Source organism: Echinops telfairi, unplaced genomic scaffold (genome assembly GCF_000313985.2).
Source record: "Echinops telfairi isolate 266 unplaced genomic scaffold, ASM31398v2 ScPeMD7_7409;HRSCAF=8447, whole genome shotgun sequence".
Taxonomy (NCBI): domain Eukaryota; kingdom Metazoa; phylum Chordata; class Mammalia; order Afrosoricida; family Tenrecidae; genus Echinops; species Echinops telfairi.
Window position 1 is genome coordinate 10530787 of NW_022111309.1, and position 26318 is coordinate 10557104.

Here is a 26318-nt window from a genome sequence, read left to right on the forward strand (position 1 = left end):
ATGAGTTTCTGTGGATTTGTTTCTCTAATGTACCCAGACTAACACACTGATCCTTGTTTTTTGCCAATGCCTTCATTGCTGTTTGAACTTCCCCTTTTGGTACCATCTTAATCACATGCTACCTCTTGAATGTCTCAGCATTGTTTGACTGATCTTGCGTTGCTTCATTCTCTCTCCCTAGATAAGGCTGATTTGATTACTGTGCATCGCATCTGTTGAGGCCCAGGTATATAGTCAGCGGTAATGTTGGGGGCGGGGGTGGGGGGAGCATTTGCAATGAATAAGTGATTGGTCTTACAATATTTTATCATGTAATCTCTGGTATTATTTCTATAAACACTACCATATTTCCCAAAATCTGATCTTTCTTTTTTTTTTTTTATCTATAACTTTTGGGCTCCAATCACCAACCATTATCAATTGACTGCATATTGATTGCACATTGGATCAATTTCAGACAGCAGAAATTGGGAGTGGTCTTCAGTACCTTCATCTCTGGTATTCGTGTTTGGTGTATACATTTTAATAGTTGTCATGTTAACTGGCTCTCTTTGTCGACGCGTGCCCATCATGACAGCAGTGTGCTTCAGGGAAGCTCTAGAAATGTTCGTTTTACTGACATTGGTGGCATTCTTCTTTTGTTTGTCAGTCTGGCACAGGGGGTCATATGATTTTGCAGTGGCCAATACTATTTTAGCTCACTAATAGCTAGGGTATTGATCCTGATGGGCTTCCCTTAATTTTTGACAACTACCAATTTTCTTAGATTCACGCTTTGCATATTCTGATGTGCAAGTCTTCATGCATGTCGGCCACCGCTTCTTCTCATGGGGAGTAATGTCAGCATCATGCAGGTTGGGTTTACTCTGAGGTGGCAGCACTTTCCTAGTCACATTTTTTTTTTCCATAGTCACATTTTGAGAGCCTTCCAACCCGTGGTGCTTGGCCGGCAGCTCTGTATCCGATAATGCTCCATTGAAACCTGTAATGTTTTCATTGCTCAGTGCTTTTAGAAGATTGCCGTGTCCTTCCTCCTAGTCTGGCAGCTCCGCCCAGACCTACCCAACATGAGTGACCCTGGTGCTATTTGAAATACCAGTGGCATAGCTTCCAGCATCACAGTAACATGCAAGCCGTGGCACAGGATAGACGAGCATCGTGGGGGCATCTAATTCCAGACAGGGCTCAGGAGAGCAATGGGCAATTGCTTTCAGTGTTTGGGTGCCCATTCAGTGCCATGCGTTCTGTTTAGCACAATCATGGCACATCTCTATAAAGAACAGGTGTTAATATCTCCATTTTAGAGAAGATGAATGAACTTGGGACTCGGATAAGTCTGAGTGCTTGATCAAAATTGCACTAGAAGGAAATGTTGGCATAAGGATTTGGACTCAGGTCTGTGTTGGTGCCAAAGCTCAAATTCTTTTGAATATCTCAGAGCCCAGACAGAGAACACATCATCAGAAACATACTCCTGATCCCTCTAGGACCATTCTACCAGATGACACAAGAAAGAAACAACAGAGATTACAGCACAAAGACAGATGAAGAATTAAAATAATGCCTTTAATATAATTTTCAGCAAACATACAGGATGTACTTTATATTACATATTTCTAAACTGCTCATCTGGAAAATATAAGCTGCAAAAATACAGAATACCACACTCAAAATCTATTGAGTATGTGCTTTTTGTCTTCCTCCCTTGCCCCCTCCAGCCCACCTCTGTTCAGTGTGGAAAGGGAGGCTTTTATCCCTTCCTATTAAAATCCAACCTAGGCTGATTTCGGAAGCGCTGTTGGAAACCTGGGTCAGAGAAGCATTCCAGAGAGCGGTTATCTAAAGCATGTCAGCAAGCCGCCCCATGGGAGCCACAGGAGGGATGGACCAGGGGGAATTTGCACATCAGGCCAACATTGCTGTTAAGCATCCCAGGAAAAAACCTACTCTGACGGCGGTCTGGAGGACACCTGACCACAAACCACCTGGCAAGTCCTCATCACAGGCTTGGGCTTGGACCTCAGAGGACCGCCCAACTGGCAGGATAATCCACACGGGAGACCCTTGGGCTCTTGGGCAGGGTAGAGCACGCTAAGTCAGGTTCTTGGGCGGTGGCAGACTGTTCTCTGCAGGAAGAGGGGCCAGGCCCTCAGCTTCTCACAAAGGAGTCTTCTGAAGGTGAGTGTGACTCGGGGCAGGTTTTCTCAGTCTCAATGTCTTGGTACTCTGTGCCTAAAGGGGGAGGAGGGAAGAAGAGCCAAGAGGAAAAAGAGATCGGTCTTTTCTGGTTTACCTATTTATTTCTTAGGCTTATCTAATAGCCTCCACTTTGGGGGGTGGGGTGGGCTCATGTCAACCAAGTGCTGCGTTTCTCTCCGTGTAAACCCAAGGGAGGGCGTTCCCTGGGGGGTGCAAATGGGTTGTGCTCAACTAGGAATCTGAAGATTCGTGTTCCAAACCCACCCAGAGGCAACACGGAAGAAAGGCCTGGCAATCCGCTTCTAGAAACATCACAGCCAAGAAAACCCCATGGATCACAATTCTACCCAGTGCTACCCGAGTCAGAACTGGCTCAATAGGAACAAAGTTGGCTTGGTTTGGGAAGCACAAGGAATCAGAATCCAAGCCCCAAGTATTTGCCTGAAGGATGTATATCTATTTCTTGACCAGCATATCCATACCAAAATCCATAGAAGAAACACCTTCTACGGGGATACATAAGATGTGCCCCATCACTCACTCACTTATCCCTGGTCACTCACTTACCCTGGATTACCAGGGTTGGAGCTTGTGTGCTAGGCCCCTGTTACTTCAGGCCATCACTGAAGAGGTGACTTCATGCCAGTGAAAATCCCCGCATGAATGCCTGGCTTTCTCCCCCAGCATGCTGGAGCTGCTTGTTATTTATCCAGCCTCAGCTATCCACCACACGCTGGGGGAAACGATCTCCTTCTTGGAGCATTGATTTTGGGGCTGATGCCATCCTTTCAAAATAGATGCTGAGACTTCATTTAAAAAGCATTAAAAACTCAGCTCGGTCCCTGGGATTATTTACAGGCCATGCCAGTTCCGTTGGCCAGCCCACGCAGCTAGCTTTCCTGTTTAAAGGCAGGCTGGGTGGGGCTGTTAAGTCTCAGTTCATTTGCTTTGCCTTTTTAGACTTCCACCTGGGGGTCCAAAAGGGGACAAGAGTTTGGAAACGTCACTCATTTCCTCGGGATTTGGTAGCAGAGCTTGAGCCTGTATATGCAGTGCATGTGCTCTGGGTAACTTGGGGACTTCCCCTCTCAACTCTCACAAGGCTCTGGTTCTTGGTTTTGCTGGAAGCTTTGGGGACAAGGACTTGGGGGTGGGGGTGGGGAGAGGGGAGCATCCAGAAAGCTGGGGTTAGCGACGGCTCTGATGATGAGTAGCTGAGCCGCACCAAAGGTTACAGGCTTGACTATTGGCCAGAAGGATGGTGGTTCACACGTACCCAGGGGCAACTTGGAAAAGTTGGCCTGGGACCCACCATGGAGCAGTTCTGTCCTGAACGAATGGGTGGCCGGGAGTTGTAACTCACTTGACAACCAGTAACAACCCAGAGGGGCCAGGAAACAAACATTTGCGGACGTGGCCATGGCTGAGGAAGGAATTGGGTGTGTGAAAGGGCTCCAGTGTCTACCTTTCCTGTAAAAGTCCTTTTCTGTTTAGAGCCCTGTACCTGCAGGCAGTTTAACAAAGGCTCTTCCCTCCAATGCCTAGCCCACTCTCTGAAGCTTTGGAATCCTGCTTGGGGTGAGGTTCCCCATTGTAGGTGCCCTGTTGGCTTCAGAGAAGTTTCTTCAGCAGCAGGTTCTATGAGCTCACTCAGCTGACCATGGCAAGAGGATCTGACGTGGCTCCTGGTGATTAACTAGCCATGCGGCCCAAGGACGCTTAGTTTTGCTGAGCCTTAGTATTCTGATGCATAAACTGGGAATAGAATTCTTACCTTACAGGGCTGGAATGAGAGGATGCATGCAGTTTGGGGGATCTTGTGTTTATGGAATGGGGTAGGTAGTTAGCTCTCAAAAAAACAGAGTTCTTTGTTCTACTAGAATGAGCCAATTTATATGCTTGGGGCCATGCAGTAGGTTCAAACCCGTAGCGACCCCATGCACAAAGGAACAACTTTCTGTGCTGGAGACCATTGTTGGAGCCATGGTGTCAATCCACCTCATTGACAGACCACCTCTCTTTTGCTGCCCCTCCACTTTACCAGAGGATGTCCTCAGGAGGAAGTCAACTTACGGGCATGAAGGAGAGGTGACTATGAGAGAGCCCTGAGGCCTGGTTGTGCAGAGGGGTACACGTGGGACAGCTGATCCCAAGATCCATAGTTAAAAACCACCAGCTACTCTGAGGGCGAAAGATGAGGCTTTCCACTCCTGTAAGGCTTTACTGTCTCAGAAAACCACAGGGGCAGTCCTACTGTGTCCTATGGGGTCACGAGGAGTCAGAATCAACTGAATTGCAGTGTCTTGTTTTGTTTTAAGATAGTAAGTATAATAAGGCGCTGGCCTGATTCAGAAGAGGACATGGGACGAGGGATATCATTGCAGATGGCAGAGGAGCCTTGGCTCAAAGCAGAGAATACTAGAAAGATGTTTACTTGTTTTTGATTGACTGTGCCAGGGCATCTGACTGTGTGTCCCACAATACATGACGGGTAACCTTGAGAAGAACGGGAAATTCAGAACACCTCATTAGGCTCAATCCGTATGCTGCGCAAATCACCAGAGAAGCTGGATTATATGAAGAAGAATGTAGCCTCAGGACTGGAGGAAGGCTTATTAATAATCTGTGATATGCAGATGACACAACCTTACTTGCTGACCATGAGGATGAAGAAAAGGTTGGCGTTGTCACGGATTTTTGTCTTGCTTGGATTCACAATCAATGCTCAGGGAAGCAGTAGTCAAGAGATCAAAAGATACGTGCATTAGGTGAATTCGCTGCAGAAGGCCTCTTTAGAGTATTGAAAAGAAAGGATGTTACTTTGAGGACTGAGGTGCACCTGACCCAAGCCATGGTATTTTCTTTCCCTTGCCAATATGCATGCGAATTCTACAGGAAGACTGTAGAAGAATTGGTGCATCTGAATTGTGGTGCTGGAAAAGAATATTGAAAATACCATGGACTGCTAAGTGGACAAGCTGAGTTGTATTGGAAGAAGGCCAGAGTGCTCCTTAGAGGCGAAGGATGGCAAGACTTCGTCTTACATACGTTGGGCCTGTTGTCAGGAAGGGATAACCCCTGGAGAAGGATCTCATGTTTGGTAAAGTCGGGGCGTGGTGAAAAAGAGGAAGGCCTTCAAGGAGATGGACTGAGACAGTGGCAGCGACAACGGGCTCAGGCATAGGAACAATGGTGAGGGATGGCGCGGGAGTGGGCAGCGTTGCATTCTGTTGGGCACGGGGTCTCTATGGGTCCAAACAGACTCAACGGCACCTAACAAAGATAAAAACTATACAGTTGTGAGCACTAACCAGCCTTAGAAGAGGTTCCCAAGGCCCACCTCTCAGGTCTGGAAGTCGTCACTGCTGGGTGGCTCAAGTGGTTTGCATCTGGTTACTAACCCAAATATTGACAACTGACCCCCTCCTCCCCCCCTGGCCTCCAGTGGCACTGTGAAAGCTCTAGCGACTTGCTTCTAGGAGCGTCTACGGAGCAGTTTTGTGCTCTGTAAGATATGGGGCCCCCATGCGTTAGCATCAATTCAATGGCAATGGATTTGGGGAGGTCTTTGAGAAGATTAAATCCTGTCTTTAATATTCCATCAGTTCTGTTGGAAGCAGGATAGGGTTGCTTTATTTCAGAGAAGAAATTTGAAGATACTGATGCTATCTTCCAGTTACATCCAGGATTTCATCTGTATGGCTACTGGAATCGTGCCAATGTCAGTAAACAAATAAAACACACAAAAATACCTCCCAGCCCGTTTCAGGTGGTGCCCTACAGTATATTTTATATGTTCAGTCAGGGTCCTCTTTTAATGAAACTTCCTATTAGTTGTATAGCTTCAGATTATACGATCAACTGGTCCAGACCACCATCTCCATGAGACCCAATTTCTAGTAGGTAACACGAACCCAAGGAAACAAGGTTCACAGAGCTCTGGTGGCATTGTCGGGCACGTGGAGGGCTGTTGACGACATGGGCAGAGTGGAAATCTACTCGGTAGCCGGTGGGGTTTTGGAAGGCAGGAGGGAATGGGAGAACAAAAATTTCCATCTTCAGATTTGTTAAACTCTAGGAAATAGGCTAGGTTGTCCCTTTTGTCAACAGTTAAAGAACAGAACCCTTTCTACCTTGTGGGGGAAATACTCACAACTCCTGATGACCACCACTGACTGATTGTTGACCTAATTGATTCCTACAAACATAAAAATGCCAATAAACGATGTCTAAAAGCCTAGCATCTGAGCCTGGAGACTTGTTTTCAGCCAATCACCAGCTTCGCTGTGCTCGAAGGCCCTGGGCCAGGGCAGAGTTCCTTCTGCGGTGGATGGCAGGGAAGTCCTGGGCACTGCCTATGAGTCTGCAGCTTGGCCTCTGGTGCTGGCACAGAGAAATGCTCCCCCGGCATCCAGGTGCTTTAAAGGTGATTTCAGTAGTATTCAAAGAGATGACATTTCCTGCTTCCTTCTAACCTCTCCACTTCCAGTAAAACATCTCCCATAAATGGATTCTTGGGCTGATGGCTCAGGGCTAAGGCCAAGAAGGAGACAGGAGGGCATGCCACCAGAATACAGCTCCTGTCGTGTCTTGGACCCGTTATATCTGGGGGACAATGTGCACGGTCCCAGAGCCCACTGGGTTCAGTGTTCCTAATGACACACTCTCGGGAGGTAGCGGGGTCCCTGTGTCTTGCTCAGGTGGGAGTACCCCCAATGGCTGGATCCTTAGGCTTGGATTTGAATCAGATCTGTCACTCTTAGCATTGTGGTCTTGAGCCAATTAGGGAATCCCATGTCAGATTTTACTCCTCTGCAAATTGGAGCTAATGAGCATTATCTCCCAGGTTCTGGAGATTGTGCGGATGCGGATTATATTCTTGGCCCAGTGACTGGTTCTAAGTAACTGTCTGATAAATAGTAGCTATCATTATTAGTTTTTGCTATCCTTAGTTTTTACTCTTATGAATTCCATTACGGCCCATAGCAACCGCAGAGAGCAGAACTATGTTCCACAAAGCTTTCTTGGCTATGAGTTTTGGAAGTTGGTCACCAGGCCTACCTTCTGAGGTACCTTGGGATAGTTTTGAACCCCCAACCTTTAGTTTGTGGTCAATCAGGTGACTGTGTGTGTCACCAGGAACGCCTTAGTCATGATTAATCATGATTTCTCCCGGCACGTCTATTGTCCACTAACTTTTTAGTGGCAATATTTTGCATTAGTGAGAGGAAATGAAGGGATTTGGATTATTAATCAACATCTGGATTCACTCATTTCCCTATTCCCATCCCTCCAATGTCCAATTCCACCATTAAGAGGGGTGGGGGTGGGGGTGATTAAAAAGAGCACTTTGTTAGAAATGCTGAGTGTTTAGGATTGTTAAGATATGTTGTTTTCAATTGTAATAAAGGGGTACTTACCTCTTCCTTGGCAAAAAACAAATTATCTGGACTGGATTCTCATGGTCAGGGAGGTGAGGGTTTATAAGAACCCCGGGGGGGCTTTGTCTAACACATGGTCTCGCCCACACAACAGCAGAAGTGTTTAGGCTGCTGGTCCATGGGTTTTCACTGGCAACTTTTCAGAATGAGATCGATGGCTCTCTTTCCTAGTCTCAGTCTGGATGCTGCCTAGGCTGGAAAGGCCTTAGATCTGAATGGCAACAACCGTGGACGTGAGCCTGGCAGTGAGTACGGCGTGTTCAGGGCTGGGCAGCGTATCATTCTTACGCACATGGGACCAGCGTGAATCAGGGGCCAACTCTAAGGCACCTAACAGCATGGTTGGCTTTCCCCCTACAGCTACAGAGATGAGTGGTTGTGATCAAGACCTTATGGCCCGCCCACCCCTGCCGTCCAATTGATTCTGATTCATAGGGACACTGTAGGACAGAGAAGAATTGCGACCCAGGCTTTCTGCATCGATCAATCTTCCTGGGAGGATACAGCCTGCCAATTCTCCCACAGAGCACTGGTGGGTTCGAACTGTGGACTTTGCAGTTAGTAGCCCACTGGACCACCAGGCTCCTTATGTGGTCCACAAAACCTAAACGGTTTACTCTCGGGCCTTTAGAGAAAACGTCTGCCTGTGGCACTCTGGAAGTCCTTTCTAGAAGGACGCTTCCACCTCTGCTCAGCCTGGCAGACACGCTCTGTTTCTGGGCTCTCAGACGACTTTCTCTATAAAGCCTTCACTCTTGTCTCTTGCCCGGGCAGAACTTATCACTACTATAAATGAGCTCTGGATACTTCCCAGACAGACACTGTGGCTCTTAATATAATCTACCATGTTTGTGTTTGGGTTTCTCTCATTAAATGGTGGGCACTTGAGGGAAGGGCCATGCTGCTTTTTCTAACCTTTGTATAGGGTCCAGAGTTGGGCACGCAGGACACATTTTCAAGTGAAACAAAAGGAGACAGGCTTGGAAAATACAAGGCTCATACAATGCACACCCAAATGAAACTAACCAAGCCTGCAAAGAGAAGCCATGCTGTCTGTAGATGGCATGTGAGAGGTGAGGGGTCTCACTGTGTGCACAGCCACCATGGACTTCTGAGGTCGAGGAGAAGCTGTGCTTTTCTGAAATCCCCATGTTAGGATTTGACACCCATGTCTTCCCTGCTGTGATGCCCAAGCATGGCTGAGGACACTTCTGAACATAAAGTGGGGAAGCAGGGACAGGCAGTTGTGTGAACTCAAGAGTGGATGCCACATGCTGTGCTCAGCACCAGACTCTAAAACCAAGTAAAAATAGCTTCCTCAAACGCTCCACCAAACAGATCCTGCTTCCAATTTACTCTGGAGCAATAACAGTCCTGCGGGTGCTTGGATCCAGAGCCTCTCTGAGGGTCGGCCACTATGAGATTGGGTCCCACAGCTGGTCAGGGATGGGAGTTCAGAATGAGTTGGGAGAATCATGTAATGAATGAGGAGGGAAAGGCAGAAGAGGAGCACTGAGACTATATTTGGGTGCCAAACGATTTTCCAGGCTGCACTTCACTGGTGCCTTCTCTCGGACAACTGGGCTTAAGTATTTGACGTGGATTCAACCCTCAAGGGAAACAGTCCGCGTGGAGCACAGCTGAGAGAAGACCGATGAGAAGGCAGCATCATGAGCACAGTGGAGAGTTGAATCCCCACCAGGTGTCTATCTTTCTCTTGCTTCTGGACAAATATCTCGTTCTCTCAAGCAGTCAGAATACTCAGACTAGAACAGCACAGGGGAGCAATTATTCTCCTTCTGTGGGACGGAAACATGTCTGTCAGACTCTCCTTCCTTATCCTGGTTGAAATCAAACCAAACCAAAATGAATACATAAAACAGTACTGTGTCACTCCACCAAGCCGGGGCAGAAGCTCACCTGTCCTCCTGCTCTCTGACTGCATGATCAGCGGCAGTGATTGTGGGTGGGTGTGTGTATACGTTTTATTTTATGCTTTTGCTTAACGTACAAAGGGGACACTGTCAGGACTCCCAGGCAGTGCTTAGAACAAAGTATGTAGGTCTGGCGAGGTAGAGAAGAGACCATGCTGATGCTTTTCCTCAGGGGAGGTTTCTGAGACAGATACATCCTGCCCCCTATTTCTTCGCTTTTCCTCAGGGGGGTTTGCTGAGACAGATACATCCTGCCCCCTATTTCTTCCCCCTCAGTGAGTGGTCTCACTTAGAAGGTGTGGCAAATATCCATTAGCGACTATACGCAGTCTTTTCTATTTCCCTGGGAAAAAAATCTCCCGGGAGCAGTGTACTTAGAATTGCAGAGCCCTGCTGGTTATCTGCCATGGAGCATGACTGCGGGCTCCCTTGGGCTGTGGGCTTTACGGCAGGAAGGGCCGGACACTCTTGTCATGGATGAGTGAAGCTTCGGCCAGTATTGAAAGCACAGATGTGGACAAGGGACTCGGGGACACAGATTCGGACTCATCTGTGACTAACCAGACGCTGTATGACCACACTCTCAAATCATCACTAGAGATCCATTGGAAGGTAGGGAAAAATATGCTAGGTATGTGCAGAAGCACGCTACTGCTTTCTCGGAAGACATCAGGACTTTTTCCATTCAGGCCACCGCTTGGTTTCTCCCTGGTAATTCACCTATTCAGCAGCAAGAAACTTCGCTTGATCTTTCATTAGCGGTGAGGAGTGCCTACATGCCGGGACCTAAGACAACAAGGTTCCCAAGGGTGCCTTGGTGCTTCGCCACCACCTTCCTTCCAGACAGCGCAGCTGAGCTGAAGGACGCTGGCAATTCTGCTCCCTGGAGACAGACCCTTCGTAGGATGTGTTTACCACAGAAGCAGGAAGAAAACTGGTAAAACTGTCTTGGCCAGTAAGTGTGGGTTAAAAAGATCTAGCAAATGGGGCAGCCCCCCCAAAAGTTTGTTAATCCATTTCTGGTTGTGTTCCGCTGTTGGGGGGAGGAGTCTGCAGCAGAACTGACAGCAGTGTAACGCGCGCTTCTCAGGTTTAGCCCATCCCTCACATCTTTGTTCTTTCAAAGGCCAGTGCAAATCTTGCGTGAACATGTTTTCATTCGAAATACCACTCAAAACTAAAGAAATAACCAAGGAGCTGGCACTATCTTTATATGGACAATATGCCCCTTTGTGGCACAGAAGGAAAAATAAATCTAGATTGGGGTTCTCATTCTGTGGTATGAGAGAGAAATGAGAAATTTCAAAGCCATCTTGCAATAGGGAAGTTTAAATGTGTATCTGATTACTGATGAAAACGTAGCCCTTGGCGTTGTTTTTCTCAGACAGGCTAACACCTCATTCTCTGGGGGGAAAAAAAGATCCAAAATACAAAGGGTTTTACAGAAAAAAACTTTTTTTTTTTTTATAGCAAATAGCCCCATCAAACACAAGATCGTAGGGGCTCACTTTGTGTGCGCTGGGCTTGGAGAGCTATGCAACAGAATATGAGGGCCTTGACCTCTTAAAATACATTTTCAGAACCAAACCAAAGCAAAACATGTACAGAACGTTACCGAAGCCTTAGAAGTGACAGAGCATACATATTTTATGAACTGCAGGGAGCCCTGCCCCCTTCCCCTCATTAACATATTGATGAGTGGCCCCATTTTCATAAACAATGGCAGGCGAATACTAAACAGAGGAAAAGCGTGTTTCAGAAGCATCCTGCGCAGACAGCTGCTCACGGTGGCCGAGCACCCGAGACACAGGCTGCACCTTTCGGCACCTTCCTGGATCTTTCCTTGACCTGGGCGCTCTCTCAAGTCTCCCTGCTTGCAGTGTTTGTACACATTTGGCACCAATGTCCTTGCTCTTTCTTTCCCTGTCCTTTGTTGTTGTGTGGGTATACTGCACATGTACATCTGAGGGGAAGACACCGTCTGACCTACTAACCAAGCTTCCCAGCCTTTGCAGGGCACCAGTGTGGCAGGGCTGCAGTCACCAAGGAAACATAGCAACCAACACACCATCCCTCTGGCAGCCCAGCTGGCTCTGACTCCTGGTGACTCCCCCGTGGATCAGAGTAGCGCCAGCCACCAGAGGGTTTTTAGGAGCTCGGTTTCTGGAAGCAGTTTGCCAGGCCTTTCTTCCAAGGTGCCTCTGGGTGAACCATCTGGTTAGCACCCGAGCATGTTAATCGATGGCACATGCTTCAGCTCTGCTTCCTTATGAAAATGCCTTTTTGTATGCCTTCGTCTGCTGCCTGCGAAAGGGTTTCCTACAGGTGTCTTGTCCCAAACAGAAACAGGTTTAGTCTCTAAGCTGTTCAAGGTTCGGCTACTTTCAATACACAGACAAAGGCCATTAGTCCAAAGTTGACCCTGAAAACACTGTCGGCGTAGCTGCAGGAGCTTGTGGGTCTGCTCATTACACAGCCTGCTCAGCAGCTTGCGGTAAAGGACTGCTCTGGGCCTCTCTTTCCGGCCCCCAGCAGCCCCGCACCAACCAGTGCACACGCACCTCACCCCTAATCCCATGGCCCGTGTCTCCCCGCATACAAGAAAGAGCTTCCCAAGACAGTGATCACTGAATCATGGGGAATAAAGCGAGAAGGCCAATTTGCAATTCATCACGCTATTCTGTTGTCTCCAACGTGGTTCTTTTAAAGGCAGGCTGGGCACCCACTCGCTTGGTGGAAGCACCCCTGCACCTTCCCTCTGGTTGTAACATTTTATTTTCTGATTGTTTCTGTAGAGTATCTGAGTGGGGATAAAGATGACAATAGATTCATTGCATCCTTTGCATCCCGTTCTATTTTGGGGGGCACTTAAAAAAGGAAAGGAAGAACTTAAACACCATCAGCATCATAAATAGGCCTAGAGGACCGTACTAGCGGCTGAAGGGTTAACACAGCTTTTAGAAGTTGTTAAAAATCGTATCAGAGGATTATACAGACAACAGTTGAAATTCATATGCATTGTTTCTCTTTCTAAAAAAATGGCAAAATGTTTGGCAAATGTAAGCAAATGACTTGGACTAGGCTGGGTCTCGGCGGCTCTGAACGGGTCAGTCATAGCCCGGCGAGGCCCACTGCTTCCTGAGGTCACTCTGTGGGGCTGTGGGGAGTGGGCGCCCACCACGGGGGTGCTGCGTGGAGAAGATGGGTGCTGACCCCCGTGCTCGACTCCTCCCCAGACCCTCAGTCTTGAACATGGAAATGGAGCTGGTGGGAGGCGCCAATGACAGACTCCAGCACAGATCACCCACGCTCATCGCTGAGAGAGCGCGGGGGGCCTTGAGCCACATGCAGACTGGGTGATTCGTCTACACGGGGACCCATATTGCAAAACTCAGCGCAGGGCATGGGGCCCCCACTCCTTGGAGGGTGTGCCCGCCTCCTCCACCCCGAGTGCAGGAGAAGGGGCATAGGCTATGTCACTAGTGCTTGACCTGGCCATGTGGTCAGCTTGTGTGTCTGCTGTCGTTTGCGGAGACTCTTTTTCCTTAAGGTTGGCTTTTGTTTTGTATGTGTATGTCTAGCCGGAAAGCTCCGTCCTCCAAGCTGGCCACCACCGTTCCCTGAATTTGGCAGTGCCTGTTGCTTGCAGCTGTTGGCATCCTGAAAACCGGGAGGTGCCTTCCAAGAGCCGATTCTGGGCCTTAGCCGTGTGCACGTCCTCTGTGACCCCAGCTGCGCGGCCAACACAAGACCCCGGCCTCTCCTTATTCTGCTTCCTGTCTGGCTCTGATTCTCAGAAAAGGGACAAAGGTCCTGTGGGCGCGTCTGTGTGCATGTAGGTGTACGTGTGCCAGTGGGTAAGCACGCACCTATGTGCGCACATGTGCGTATGTCTCTGCGTGTCTGTGCAGACGTGGGTAGGTGATGCTGGGTGTGGATTTTTTTTGAAACTCTTTTTTTTTTCTTTTTTCTTTTTTTAAGAAAAATGACCCTGGCATGACTAATACAGAGTCCAGCCCTCCTGAGTCACTATAAAACCGACTCCATGTTCTCACACCACTCGTGGTCTTCAAGGTTATAGATAAACTTTGTCCTATGGGTCTGGCTCGGGGGCACAGGGTCCCTCCCCAGATTTTCTAGGGTCAGAGTAGAGGCAAAGAACTCACTGGTGCTCAGCCCGCCTTCGTGGGTTTTGATGTATCGTTTATAGTTTTTCCGCAGGCACTGCCAAGTGGTGGTGTAGAGGATGAAGGCAAAGGACTTGAGGGCAATGGCGATGCTGACGTACAGGTAGCGGTAGACCACGTTGTCGTAGAGCGCGCAGGCCCCCTGCTCCCCGCAGAACGTGCTCCAAAACAAACAGGTGGAGTCGATGCCGGCCCCGAAGATGAGGGGTGGGGGGATGAAGCCTGTAGGGGGGAAGGATAGGCATTGGTCTGGTTCTGATGAAGACGTTTATGAAGAGATGACTCCCCCTCCCCCCAGGTCTGTGTCTTAGCTCTTGGTAAAGGACTGCTGGGCCAGGGTGTCAAGTTCAGTGCCTGTGTACTTTACCATACCATACCATAGTGTGCCATACCATACCCCATACACTATACCATACCATACCCATATCATACTCCATGCTATAAGCATACCATATCATACTATGTACCATACCCCATACCATATACCATACCCCATACCATATCATACACCACACCATACCATACCCATATCATCCCATCCCATACACTAGTTGCTATCCAGTTGACTGTCACTCATGAGGACATACATGAGGACCCCGTGTATGTCAAAGCAAAACTGTGCTCCATAGGTTTTAGTTTTTTTAAATTAATCACTTTATTGGGGACTCTTACAAACCTTACAACAATCCATCATTCAACTGTATTAAGCACATTTTTTAACGGCTGCGTTTTGTTGAAGTAGATTACTTTTGGGTAGACTCAAACCACCAACGTTTATGTTAGAAGCTGAATGTGTTAATGGTTTGTACAACTCAGGCACTCTGGTTGAATAGCACAGTGGTTAAAAGAGCCACTCCCTCAGCTGGTGGGTTCAAATCCCAGCTTTGCCACTTACTTTACTGCCTATGATAGGCACTTTTTTTAAGCTCTGTGTCCCTGAGTTTTGTCATCCACAAAATGGACATAGTAATACAGTTTTTATAAGATTGGGACTTGCTCACTGCCACTGAGCCAATTCTGACTCACAGCGAGCCTACTGGATAGGGTAGAAACGCCCCTTTGGGGTCCTGAGATTGTAATTCTGTAAGGGGACTACTAAAATCAACACATGAAAACTATTTAGAACAGGCTCCGGTACACCAAAATTCTCACAACTGGATCAACAGTAATGTCAAAATTAAATGGAGAAATGGTTGAAGCTGTCAAGGATTCTGTCTTGCTTGGATCCCCAATCAATATTCAGGGAAGTGGCAGTCAAGAGCTCTAAAGATATGTTGTATTAGGTCAATCTGCTGCACAAGACTGCTCTAGAGGATTGAAAAGCAAGGATGTTACTTTGAGGACTAAGGTGTGCCTGTCCCAAGCCATGCTATTTTTCATTGCCTCCTATGCATGTGACAGTTGGACATTGAATAAAGGAAAATCGGTGCATTTGAATTGTGGTCCTGGAGAAGAATATTGAAAGTACCATGGGCTGTTAAAGGAAGGTCTTGGAAGAAGTACGGCCAGTGTGCTCCTCAGAGGGCAAGGTGGTGAGATTTCATCTTACATTCGCTGGACATGCTGTGTCAGGAGAGACCACTCCCTAGAGGACCTCGTGTTTGGTACAGTGGAGGGGCAGCACAGGAGATGAACTGGTACAGTGGCTGCAACAATGGCCTCAAGCATAAGCACAATCGTGGGGCTGGCGAAGGACCGGGCGGTGTTTGGCTCTGATTGTGCAGAGGGTCACTGTGGTCGGAACCGACTCCATGACACTGAACAACAACTGGTACGCAGGAAATATAAAATGACAGCTAGAATAATGACGATGATGACGAGTGTCATCCTCGTGAGCGTCTGAGAAATAAGAGTCTTCCCTGGAAAGGGTGGGGGAGGTGCTCTCGGTGTCACTCAAGAAAGTACCACTTCACAGAGGGATTGACAAGGCTGTGTGCCCCATGCTTTTGAACAGGGCTTTCAGACGGCCCAAGATCTTGCCCTTGAGTACACTCTACTCTGTCAAGTAAGGACATGCTGGGCTCCAGGCGGGGTTGCTAATGTGTTGCTGACCACAGGTGAGCACTTAGAACCCACAGGTCAGCTGCTCTGCTGGAGAAAGATACAGCTGCCTTTTCTGGTAAAGATGGATAGCCTTCGGGAGCGGTTCTACTGACTTATAAAGTCAATGAGAGCTGAAATGGACTTCGTGGCTGTGGGATACACCTGTCCTACACTCTGGATATATGCATCCACATGCCTGTATGCTGACAACTTCCACACCCTTAGATACCCTATTTCCCCGAAAGTAAGACATCCCCGGAAAATAAGACCGACTTACAGTTTTGCCTCTCGCTGAAATCTAAGGCATCCCCCTGAAAATAAGACCTCCCCGAAAATAAGCCCCCCTGAAGCTACTGTAACTCTGGACTCTGGACCGTAGCAGCGGGTACCACTGTTGGCCGCAGCGCAGCCAGAGCAGACAGGAAGTGCGAGGTCTCTTTTAATAAAACAATAAACAATAAATGTGTACTGTATTCTTCTTCATGGGAAAATAAGACATCCCCTGAAAATAAGACCTAGCGCATCTTTGGGAGCAAAAATTAATAAAGGACACTGTCTTATTTTCAGGGAAAACAGGGTATGTACAACAGGGTCAGAATATCTGGGCTGGGGATGAATTTCACACTTTCTGAACAGAGCATCTTGAGCGTTATAACCAGTCACCAAAGTGGCAGGGCAGATGAGACCTCTTGGCCATCTTTAATTCCATCCTGTTACTCTCTGCGATTCTTTCTCCACAGCTGTCCCCCAGCAGGGGTCCCTGGTCTCAGTACTGGCTGCAAACTGGAATCATCTGGGGGGAGAGCCTCATCTCATACCCACCAAATAGAACATTTACAAGTGCGGCGCCTCACTCGTTCACTTATCACACACTGCTATCGAGTGGATGCTGACTCATGGTCACCCCATAGGACAGGTTAGAACTGTCCCTGTGAGTTTCTGAGACTGTAACTTTTTATGGGTGCAGAAAGCCACATCTTTCTCCCCTGGTTCCGAACTCCTGACCTTGTAGACAGCAGCCCAATGTGTAACCATCACACTACCAGGCGTTCTTGGAACCCAGTCATCAGCATTTAAAAAAATAAAACATCCCCAGGAGGTTCTGGCCTCTTGAAAAAGAGTTCTTTACTCTGTATTCAGGGAAAACAATGGATGGGCCATTAATACACACCAATGGTTGAAACAAACAAATAAATACAAAAGGCATGATCCCTCTGAGGCTGAGCCTGGTGCCCCCCACCTTTGGTGAGAGAGCTTTGAAGCTGGAAGAAATCTGTGAAATCGGATGGGGACAACAGCAGGGTGGCACTGCCACCACACCTTCCCGGGCTAGCCTGAGCGTCTCAGAGCTGCAGTTTCAGTCAGGCAGGTGAGAATTTGATGAGCTAGAGACCTTTCCCCAACAACACACACATGCATGTCGGAGGTTCATAAACGATAACCCACTTTATGACGGCCAGAAGCTACAGTTTTTCCCAGCCTCCTTTCCCAGGAGGCCCTCCGAGGGCAGCCTGGAATGGGGAAGGCAGGCTTAAGGAAGGAAGGAGCATTTCTTCGGGTTCCCACAGGCCTGCGATGGGGTGAGAGGGTGCTGCACTCAGCTCCTTGCTAATGAGGCTGGCAGAGGGCCCAGGCCCCTAGACCCAGGTGCTTCCTCCAGGCTCCACAGCACTCTCCCCCTCCTTGGCTGGTTACCCCAAAGAGAAACCCCAAAGGAATTCTGTCTGAAATCTCATGAAACTTCTCAGGCAGCATGACTGACAAATAGGAGGGGCGTTCCCACAGATTGTGGGAACATGCCTGGAAAGGGCTGGCACTTTCCCCACGAGCTTTTTGAAGCCACCTCATCCACTCCAAGCTCAAAATCCTGCCCATCCTGCCCCTCTGTGCCAGTGCCAGGCGAGATTATTCTCCGGAAGGGAACTCCAACGCCCAGGGCCCAGTGAATTCCACAGGCTGCCCAGGTGCTGGACACCCTCCCCACCTGCTCCTGGGTGTTCGCCTTGCCCCCCAGGGATCAATACATGCCTTTCTGCACTTCACGGAAACAGACCCGCGTGGAAGCAACATCATGGGCACCAGGTAATAGACCCAGAGACACACTCCACAGCACACAGGAAAGTAAGCCGAGGTCGGAAATCAGTTTAAATGAGGGGAGTATTTGAGCATAAAAAGGGCCTAATTTGGTCAAAAAGGGCCTAATTTGGTCTGTCCCTGTGGCCCAGTGGGACCACTCAAATCTAACTACCTTTTGGCTTTTTAGCATTTAAAAAGGATTGTCATTAGCATCCAAGGGCTCTCCTCTGCTGGCCTCCTCCTGTCTTATTGACATTTCACAGCGAAGAATACAGATGAGAAGTGTTGTCAAGGAAGGAAGGATCAGGCAGGTGTCTCTTGCTTCACTGTGCAAGGGTTCTCAAACAGTTGCAAGAAAATGCAACGTTGGCAAATCAGATCACATTTCCTCCACTCCCTGCCATCCAGTCCATGCTGACTCACAGCAGCCCCCTGTGGGTTTCCGGGACTGTACCTGTTATGGGAGTAGAAAGCCCAGTCTGTCTCCTGAGGAGCTGCTGGTGGTTTCAAACTGCCGACCATGTGGATCGCAACCCAACGAGCAAACCACTACACCGCCAAGTATAACAGAAGAGATTTGCAACCTAAGGAATCCGTCCATAAAACTGGTTTAACCCCACGTACCCTGTACAGGGCCAACACGTGAGTGCTGGGAGCCCAGGGGTGGAATGCTCGCTGCCCTTGTGGGAGGCTCCCATAGGATTCCTGGATCAGCACCTCATCTGTATCCATGACTTGGTCAGGAGAGGCTGGTGCAGTGCTATGATGGACAGGTTTCAGCAGAGGTTCCAGATTAAGCCGGGCTAGGAAGAAAGCCCCGAGGACAGTAACGGATGAAAACCCCGTGGGTCACAATGGGCTGAGCTGCAGGCGATTCCACGGCACGTTGGGTCACCAGGCTGTTGGCTCAAGACAATAACAGCAACAAGTCCTTTCAGATGCCTGCTTCTGGATGAGGATGGATTGCTTTTAAAGCAAGGCATACCTGTATGCACTAAACATGTAGTTTCACCTGCCGGTTGGCATGCTCCAGTGTCAGCTAACAATATCCCGGAGAGAGTTGGGAAGCCTCCATCCCATTACAAAGGAGGAAGCTAAGCAACCAAGACCGCACTCACTGCCACTGAGTCGATTCTGACTCCCGGCGACCCCACAGGACAGACTGCCCCTGTGTGGGATTCCAAGACTACAACTCCTTATGGGAGCAGAAAGCTTCATCTTTCTCCCACCGAGAGGCTGGCTTTTTTCAAACGGCAGACCTAGTGGTTAGTGGCACAACACGTAACTACTAAGAGCTCCTGTAGGAAGCTAAGTATAAGACGGTTCTTCACATGATCTCCATATTTGGGAGGGCACTAGGGTAAAGATAAGCATCTTTAACTTAAGGAGTCAACACTTCCGACAAGACGGTGGACGAGGCAGACTAGCTACCCAGGCCCTCTACGATAAAGACATGAAAAACAAACAAACAGATATAACTCATCCTGATCCCCACTGCAGCATTATTCTTTAAGGAGATAGATAGATAACCAAAGCAAACTCAGTGTCATGAAGTTGATGTTGACTCATACTGACCCTATTAGACAGGGTAGAACTGCCCCTGTGGATTTCCAAGACTTTAACTGTTTACAGGAATAAAGAGCCCCATCTTTCTCCTAACGAGATAGAGAAAAGATACAGATAAAGAATTAATCTATACAATGTATAGAAAACTTCAACAATGCAACAAAAAGACCAATGATCAATTTTTTAAATGGTAGAGGACATGAACAGACCAAAGTGGACATTCCGGTGGCCAAGAAAGAGATGAAGCGATGTTCACTGGCCATCACTGGTTCTGTTAGGAGCCATCAAGTTGGCTCCACTCACAGAGACCATATGTGCAAAAGAAGGAAGCGTGCCTGGCCCTGTGGCAGCCTCACAGTTATGGCTTGAGCCCATCTTTGCTGCCACTACATCACTCCATCTTGTTGAGGGTTTTGCTGCCCGCCCACTTTACTAAGCATGAGGTCCATTCCCAAGGACCTGACAACATGTCCAAAGTACATGAGATGAATCTCGCTCTCCTTATTTTTAAGGAACATTCTAGTTGTACTACTTCCGAGACAAACCTGTTTGTTCTCCTTGCAGTCCGTAGTACTTTCAAGATTCTCCACCAACCACAGAATTCAACGCGTGATCATCAGCCATTCCCAAACCAAATCTGCTCCCTCGGAGTCAATGGCAACTCATATCCACCCTTGGAAATCAGCACACTTCCAACATGCCAATCTTTACAGATGCTGCCAGCTTCATCTTTTTCCCTAAAGAGTGGCTTGAGGGTTTGAACGTTGGTGGTTCAAGCCTTGAGGTTAGCAGTTCAACACTTATCTGACAGCAACAATAGAGGTCCTTTTCCTCAGCCATTAGAAAAATATCTAGTAAAATGACAATATTTATTTCAGCCCAGCATTAGTAACAAGGTCAACAGGAACAAAACAAAAGACCAGAAAACAAGAAATGTTGGTGAGGGTGAGGAGAGATTGAGACTTCCATACACTGCTGGTGGGACTGTAACATGGTACAACCACTGTGTAAAATAGTATGGTGTTTCCTAAAAAGTTGGAAATAAAATACCATATATTTGATATTTCTCTTTGGTATATATCCTCCTACTTGTTATATCTACCTTCTACTTGGAATCTATCCTAGCGAAATAAAAGCTGTGACATGAATATATATCTGTACAACCATGTTTATCAAAGGACTATTCATAATAGCAAAAAGATGAAACATCTCAAAGTACAAGAATGGACAAATGGATTGTCAAAACTATGGTCCACATACACAACGGAATACTAGGTACCATGAAAAAATAACAATGAATCTCTGAAATACTTCATCACATGGATTAACCTGGAGGACATTATGTTGAGAAAAATTTATCAGTCTCAAAGGGCTAAACATTGTATGAGTCCACTATTAAAAATCTCTATTAGTTTCTAATAAAATGGTTTTGGGGAAAAAACAAAACAAATCAAAAGCTGACATAGACTTGGGGGGAAAAAGTCACGAGAAGATTTTCAGAGAAAAAGAAACATTCCTTCCCAGATAAGGGAGAAGGCAAAATAAACTACCACCTTTCGAACAGAGAGCGACGAACATTGTAAAGGGGAAGGTCATATAAAATGTGTGTGTTGGGGGGTGGGGGCAAAGGTGATCAAAGTAAAGGGAGCAACTGGAAGGAACACAGGAATTAAAGGCAACGGAGGTTAAGTACTCTTCTACACACACTCCAGCAAAAACCGTGATCACAATCATCTACATGTGGGTGCTTGATAAACGCAAAAGCTAAACAGGTGTGGGGGTAGGGAGAGAGAATGGGACTATATGCATGCATAAATATAGGTTCGGCAAAGGATCTTTCTACATCTGTATGTACATGTGGTGTAACTAGATCCCTGAATATAATGGCAGACAAGGGAAAAGATCTTCATCTTAACTAAATAGCTTGAGGGAGGGAGTGCTAGGCCCATAGGCTCAAGTCCTTAATCTATGGTGACATCAAGTTCAACCAGCATGAGATGGTTCACACAGAAAATGCCCTACAAAAAAAGAAAATGCCCTACAAAAAAAGAAAATGTCCTACAAAAAAAAAAAAAAAAAGAAAATGTCCTCCATCCCATTTTGGTGAGGAGCCACTGAGGGATTACAAGATTACGTGGCTAGGGCAACTATTGGTTTCTCCTTATTCAGAGCAAAACCGGGTGAAGAAAACCAAAGACACAAAGAACAATTAGTTCAAAGGGCTACCGGACCATACGAACCTCCTCTGTCTCCATGACCCCGAGACCAGAACTAGATGGTGCCCCGCTACCACTCCCATGACTATGAAAGCGATCACGTTAGAAGATACTGGACAGGCTAGGAGGAAAATGAGACACAAACTCAACTTATAAAAAAGGCCCGGCTTACTGGTAGGGACTGGGAGAACTGCCAAGACTATGGCTCCTCATCACCCTTCAGGCCTGGAACAGAATTCACCCTCATGGCCCAATTTCCAGCCCAACAATAAACAGGTCTGTCTGTGGAGCAGTAACACTGCAGAGGTTTGTACTCCTTACAGAAATCAGCCATTCAAGATCCAGAGTCCCCGGACAAAGGCCACCATACAGGATGGGTTAGGAAAGGAGGAAGAATGGACACACAGGGAGGCGTTGGGACCGGGGATGTTACACGATGCCATGAATTGAACAAGGTAAGAGTTGTTGAGAGCTAAACTGATTGGCTTTTCACAAAATGCACGCTACGAAGTTAAAATACAAAAGAAAACTCACGGAATCAAAAGCAAGTCACTCTCTCTGCCTCAGTTTCTTCATCTTTAAAATGGAGCGAATGCCACCCTTTTTGAGGCTCAGGTGAAAAATGACACAAATAAATCTTAATGGAATTACAGGGTTCAACCACGTGGCCGGGCCTTTTTCACTGCGATAATGAAGAGGTAGGGTGTGGTTTTTGAATAAACCCTGGGTTGAGTATATCTTAAACATTGTATGCGCTTCTTTTCATATTTCTGTTTAAGTAAAATATGGGCTTTCTTTCTTGACAGACTCATCTTTTCCTTCTTACTGACTTAAAATCCTTTCCCAAAGGGAAGCCGGTCCATGCCAGGGAGGATGGACCGACAAGATCTTTTACATCAGAGGCCCTAGTTACGCTGGGACCCCTGATTGGACCCAGAGGATGATGCCTCCCATCATACACAACCAATTCTTACCAGCGCCACTTGCCTTTGCATTTTCAAAACGAATCCAAACTCCCAAACCACACTCACTTTCAACACGTCAGTGTTGAACTGTCCCTGTGAGTGTCCCAGATCCAATCTTTATGAGTCCCAAGCCTGATGTTTCTCCTGAGGAGCTGCTGGTGGGTTCAAACTGCTGACCTTCAGTTAGCAGCCCATTGCTTAACCCACGGTGCCACCAGGAATCCCTTTTAGACTAGGATGAACCAAATAATAGCACGGATACTCCCTCCAAGTTGCTGGCACCCCAGAGAGCAACGGAAGAGCTCTCCAGTAGGCAGACTAGCATGACAACGATGGTGTACTATATAACTGGTGCTAGATGGGGAGCCGCACATATACTAAGTAAGACCCTCTTTGATAGCCCCAGAGTGATTGCACTCAGGGCAACGCGATACACAACGGCGCCAACATGCCAGCCCAGATCAGTTGTAGGTCAGACTGGTCTGATCCCTAGCGTTTTCCTAGGCTAATTTTCAGAAGTCGATTACCAAGTCTTTCATCCTAGCACCACGGAAGCCAGTTCAGCTTCACAGCAACACACAAGCCTCCTGCAGCGGATGGCAGTGGTCGAGCATGCGCGCATGCGGGCGCACTGGTCAGGAATGGTACTGGAGTCTCCTGCACCAAAGGCGAACTGTCAATATCTCCTCTTGACCGCCCACCCCGCCCCCGCCCACCCCCACCTTATTTAACATAGAAAGAAAGCTGAGGTTGAGGGATGTGAATTATTTGTTCCAAGTTGACTACTTCCAAATCTCAAACTCACTGGTCCCCTTTCCTCCCATCCAAAGTGTGGATTTGGAGAGATTTTAGAGCTCTTACCAGGGATTTTCAGGGCTACAGAAAGCGCTCTATTTACCCCTTAGCTAAGCTCCTGAGAGCGACTGGCTTGCGAAGCCTGGTTTTGTGCAGAGGGTGAAAGACGTGTGAGTTTTGATCTTTGCAATGTGTGGGAGTCCTCCCTTCTCCCTGGCAGTTAATGCTGCAGGACTCTCTGAGACCGCTATTTTGAAAACCAACATTCGCAGTGCTTTGCACAGGACCTCTAGCTTACTGATGGCTACTGCTCACGGGGGTGAGACGGAGCTGATGCTTTTCCGGAGACCAACGTGCAGTTCTGCAGTTCGTGGCTGCTTGATGGGGAGAAAGGAATGGGAGGCGGCTTAGAATCTAAGATGACTGCTGCTTTGGGACTCCAACTCAGCCACCTGGGGACTACAGGACCCCAGGGAAGGGCAAGTTGCCTCACTAATCTGAGCCTCAGTCTCATTGTTGATAAAATGGGCACAGCAATCCTTTCTTACAGAGATTGAGCAGGGATTAAATGATACCTCGTCTGAAGCTTCACATAGAGGGCTCTGAACAAATTTAGTTCCTGTTGTGAACTGAACTATGTCGTCCCCACCCCCACCCCACCCCCAAGATGCAGCAAGTTGACCGGGCCATGATTCTCAGTCTGAAGCCTCAACTCTCCATTCTGTGATCAAATCTAAGTGTCCTTGGGAAACCCTAACCTCTATGATGCTAATGAGGCAGGATTCCTGACAGTTATGCTAATGAAGGAGGATAGGAAGCAGGCTGCAGGATTAGGTGACCTATTAAGCTACTCTCCTTTGGGAAACATAAGAATTTAGACAAGGGAACAGAGATCAGAGAGGCGTAATACCACTGAGAAAGATGATGGGGAGCAGAGCACATCCTTTGGGCCCAGGGCTCCTGTGCTGAGAGGTTCCTAGACCCAGGGGAAGGAGCAAACATAGGGGATCTCAAAGTCATGCTGGGCACAAAGATGCCAAGAGGAAGTAGCCCCTTCCCCCAGAGGCAGCATCCCACATTCAGACTTGTAGTGCCCTACACTACGAGAGGAATGAATACTCCTCACGCCATTCACTGTATGGGTGTTCCCGCCTCCTCTCTCTGGCTTCCTCCCAGGCCACTTTGGGTAAATCTGTTCTCTTCAAGTTGCTTCCTGTAGAGAAGAGGTAAGAGAACCTTTCAGTGCATTCACCTGACGGAGGGGGGTCATTTGCATCCTAAGAATAAGTCCCAAGTCCCTGCGGTGGGTGGGAGGACGACTGTCAAGTGTTTGCAGAAGGAGCCATGGTGGTGTGGTGGTCACACCTTGGGCTGCTAACCACAAGGACAGTTGTTTGAACCCACCAGCTGCTCCCCAGGAGAAAGGCAGGCTTTTTATTCTCATAGGTACAGTCTGGGAAACCCACTGGGGCCGTTCTACCCTGTCCTATATAATCGCTGTTGGGGCACTATGGGTCAGAATCGCCGCGATGGCAGTGAGTCCTTTCTTTAGTCCAGAAGGTAGGCCAAGTGGATGAGGTGTCCATTCTTCTGTTACCTGCTTCCTTCTTGCTGTGGGGTAGATGCTGGCCCGCAGTGACCCTATAGGCCAGAGTTGAACTGCCCCATAGGAGTTCCCTGACTGCCCTCTTTCTGTAAACAGACAGCCACAGCCTTCTTTCAAGGAGCGGCTGCTAGCTTTGAACTGCCAGCCTTTGGGCTAGTGGCCAAGCACTTAACCACTGTGCCACCTGGGCCTCTCCTAGTAAAAACCAAACCAAACCAAACTCCTGCCTGCCATGAAGCAACTCCAACTTATGCGCCCTCATCATTGTTGGAGGAGCACTGTGCTCCAGGCCCCACTGGCTGGGTGTTCAGACGTGCACTGGCAGGCTTGTCTCTGGAGATCCTTCTGGGGGACAGATTCCAACTTGCAGCCTTTCCGTTAGGAGCCGGGCACAGTAACCAGGAGGCCAGCTAGGACCCCCACCCGCCTCATCCCCTGAGTTACCTGTGGATACAGAGAGAAGGTGGCGGTGATGTGGTAATTGCTTCAGAAGCTGTGTATTTTGAAAGAAGCCTCTCCTTCTGGGAGCTTGTGAAGCAGGTCTCACCTTTTGGCCTCCTTTTCCCCAAGCCTCCCGCAAAAGAACTCACTAAATAGAGTGCCCGAGACAGGAGCAGTAACGAACCCCTGAATATTGGGGAGGCTATGCAGGGGCTCCTTGTGGTTATGTGCTGCTACAGAGAATATGAAAAGGATTACATTTTCATTCCTTTAAATCTTTAAAGGAGCAGTCGGCTGCCTCTCCCTCTCTCAAAAGTGGCTGTTGGATTTGAAGCCCCAACCTTGCTTCTCTTACAGGGCCAACAGGTGAGATAACCGAGTGGGTAAAGATGGACCTAGATTCACACCCAGCTGGGCCTGGTTGCCAATGGGTTCACGGTAAACACAGGATGTCCACTTAGCACAGGCCGGACAGCAGATCGTCGGTGACACAATTGCAGCAGCAGGTCAGGCACACCCTCCAGAGGGCCCATTGCCTAAGAAACCTGTGCTGAATCAACAGGTGGGGAGACTAAGCCGGTGAGGGGAAGGTCCTTCATGCCAATCCTGCTGTTATACCCCCCTCCTTCTCGTCCTGCGGGGGGTCCCAGAGGACGCTTCCCTCACTAGACATGTAGACCGCTCCCACTTGCCTGGGCAGGTCTCCATATTTAGGCCTGTGTTCACAGACATGCGATCAACAATCGATGAGCCACATCAGGGGCCCCCGAGTTGCTCATTTCACCCAATAACTCAAGTCACCCAAGACCACGGCCACGTCTGTTCAGGGATGTGCGAGGAGGGGCCCAG

The 26318-nt window shown here is 48.2% G+C and overlaps 1 protein-coding gene across 1 annotated transcript in view; it reads right to left on the bottom strand.

Moving 5' to 3' along the window:
* Positions 1-1547: 1547 nt before the first annotated feature.
* Positions 1548-26318, bottom strand: part of SLCO3A1 (solute carrier organic anion transporter family member 3A1) — a 151351-nt gene continuing 126580 nt past the window's right edge. The window contains exons 9-10 of the mRNA XM_004709866.2: positions 13741-13983; positions 1548-2232 (exon numbers count right to left, since the gene is read on the bottom strand). Of these exons, the coding sequence (XP_004709923.2) occupies positions 2150-2232; positions 13741-13983 (326 nt within the window). The 3' untranslated portion in view covers positions 1548-2149. The remainder of the gene's footprint in view (positions 2233-13740; positions 13984-26318) is intronic.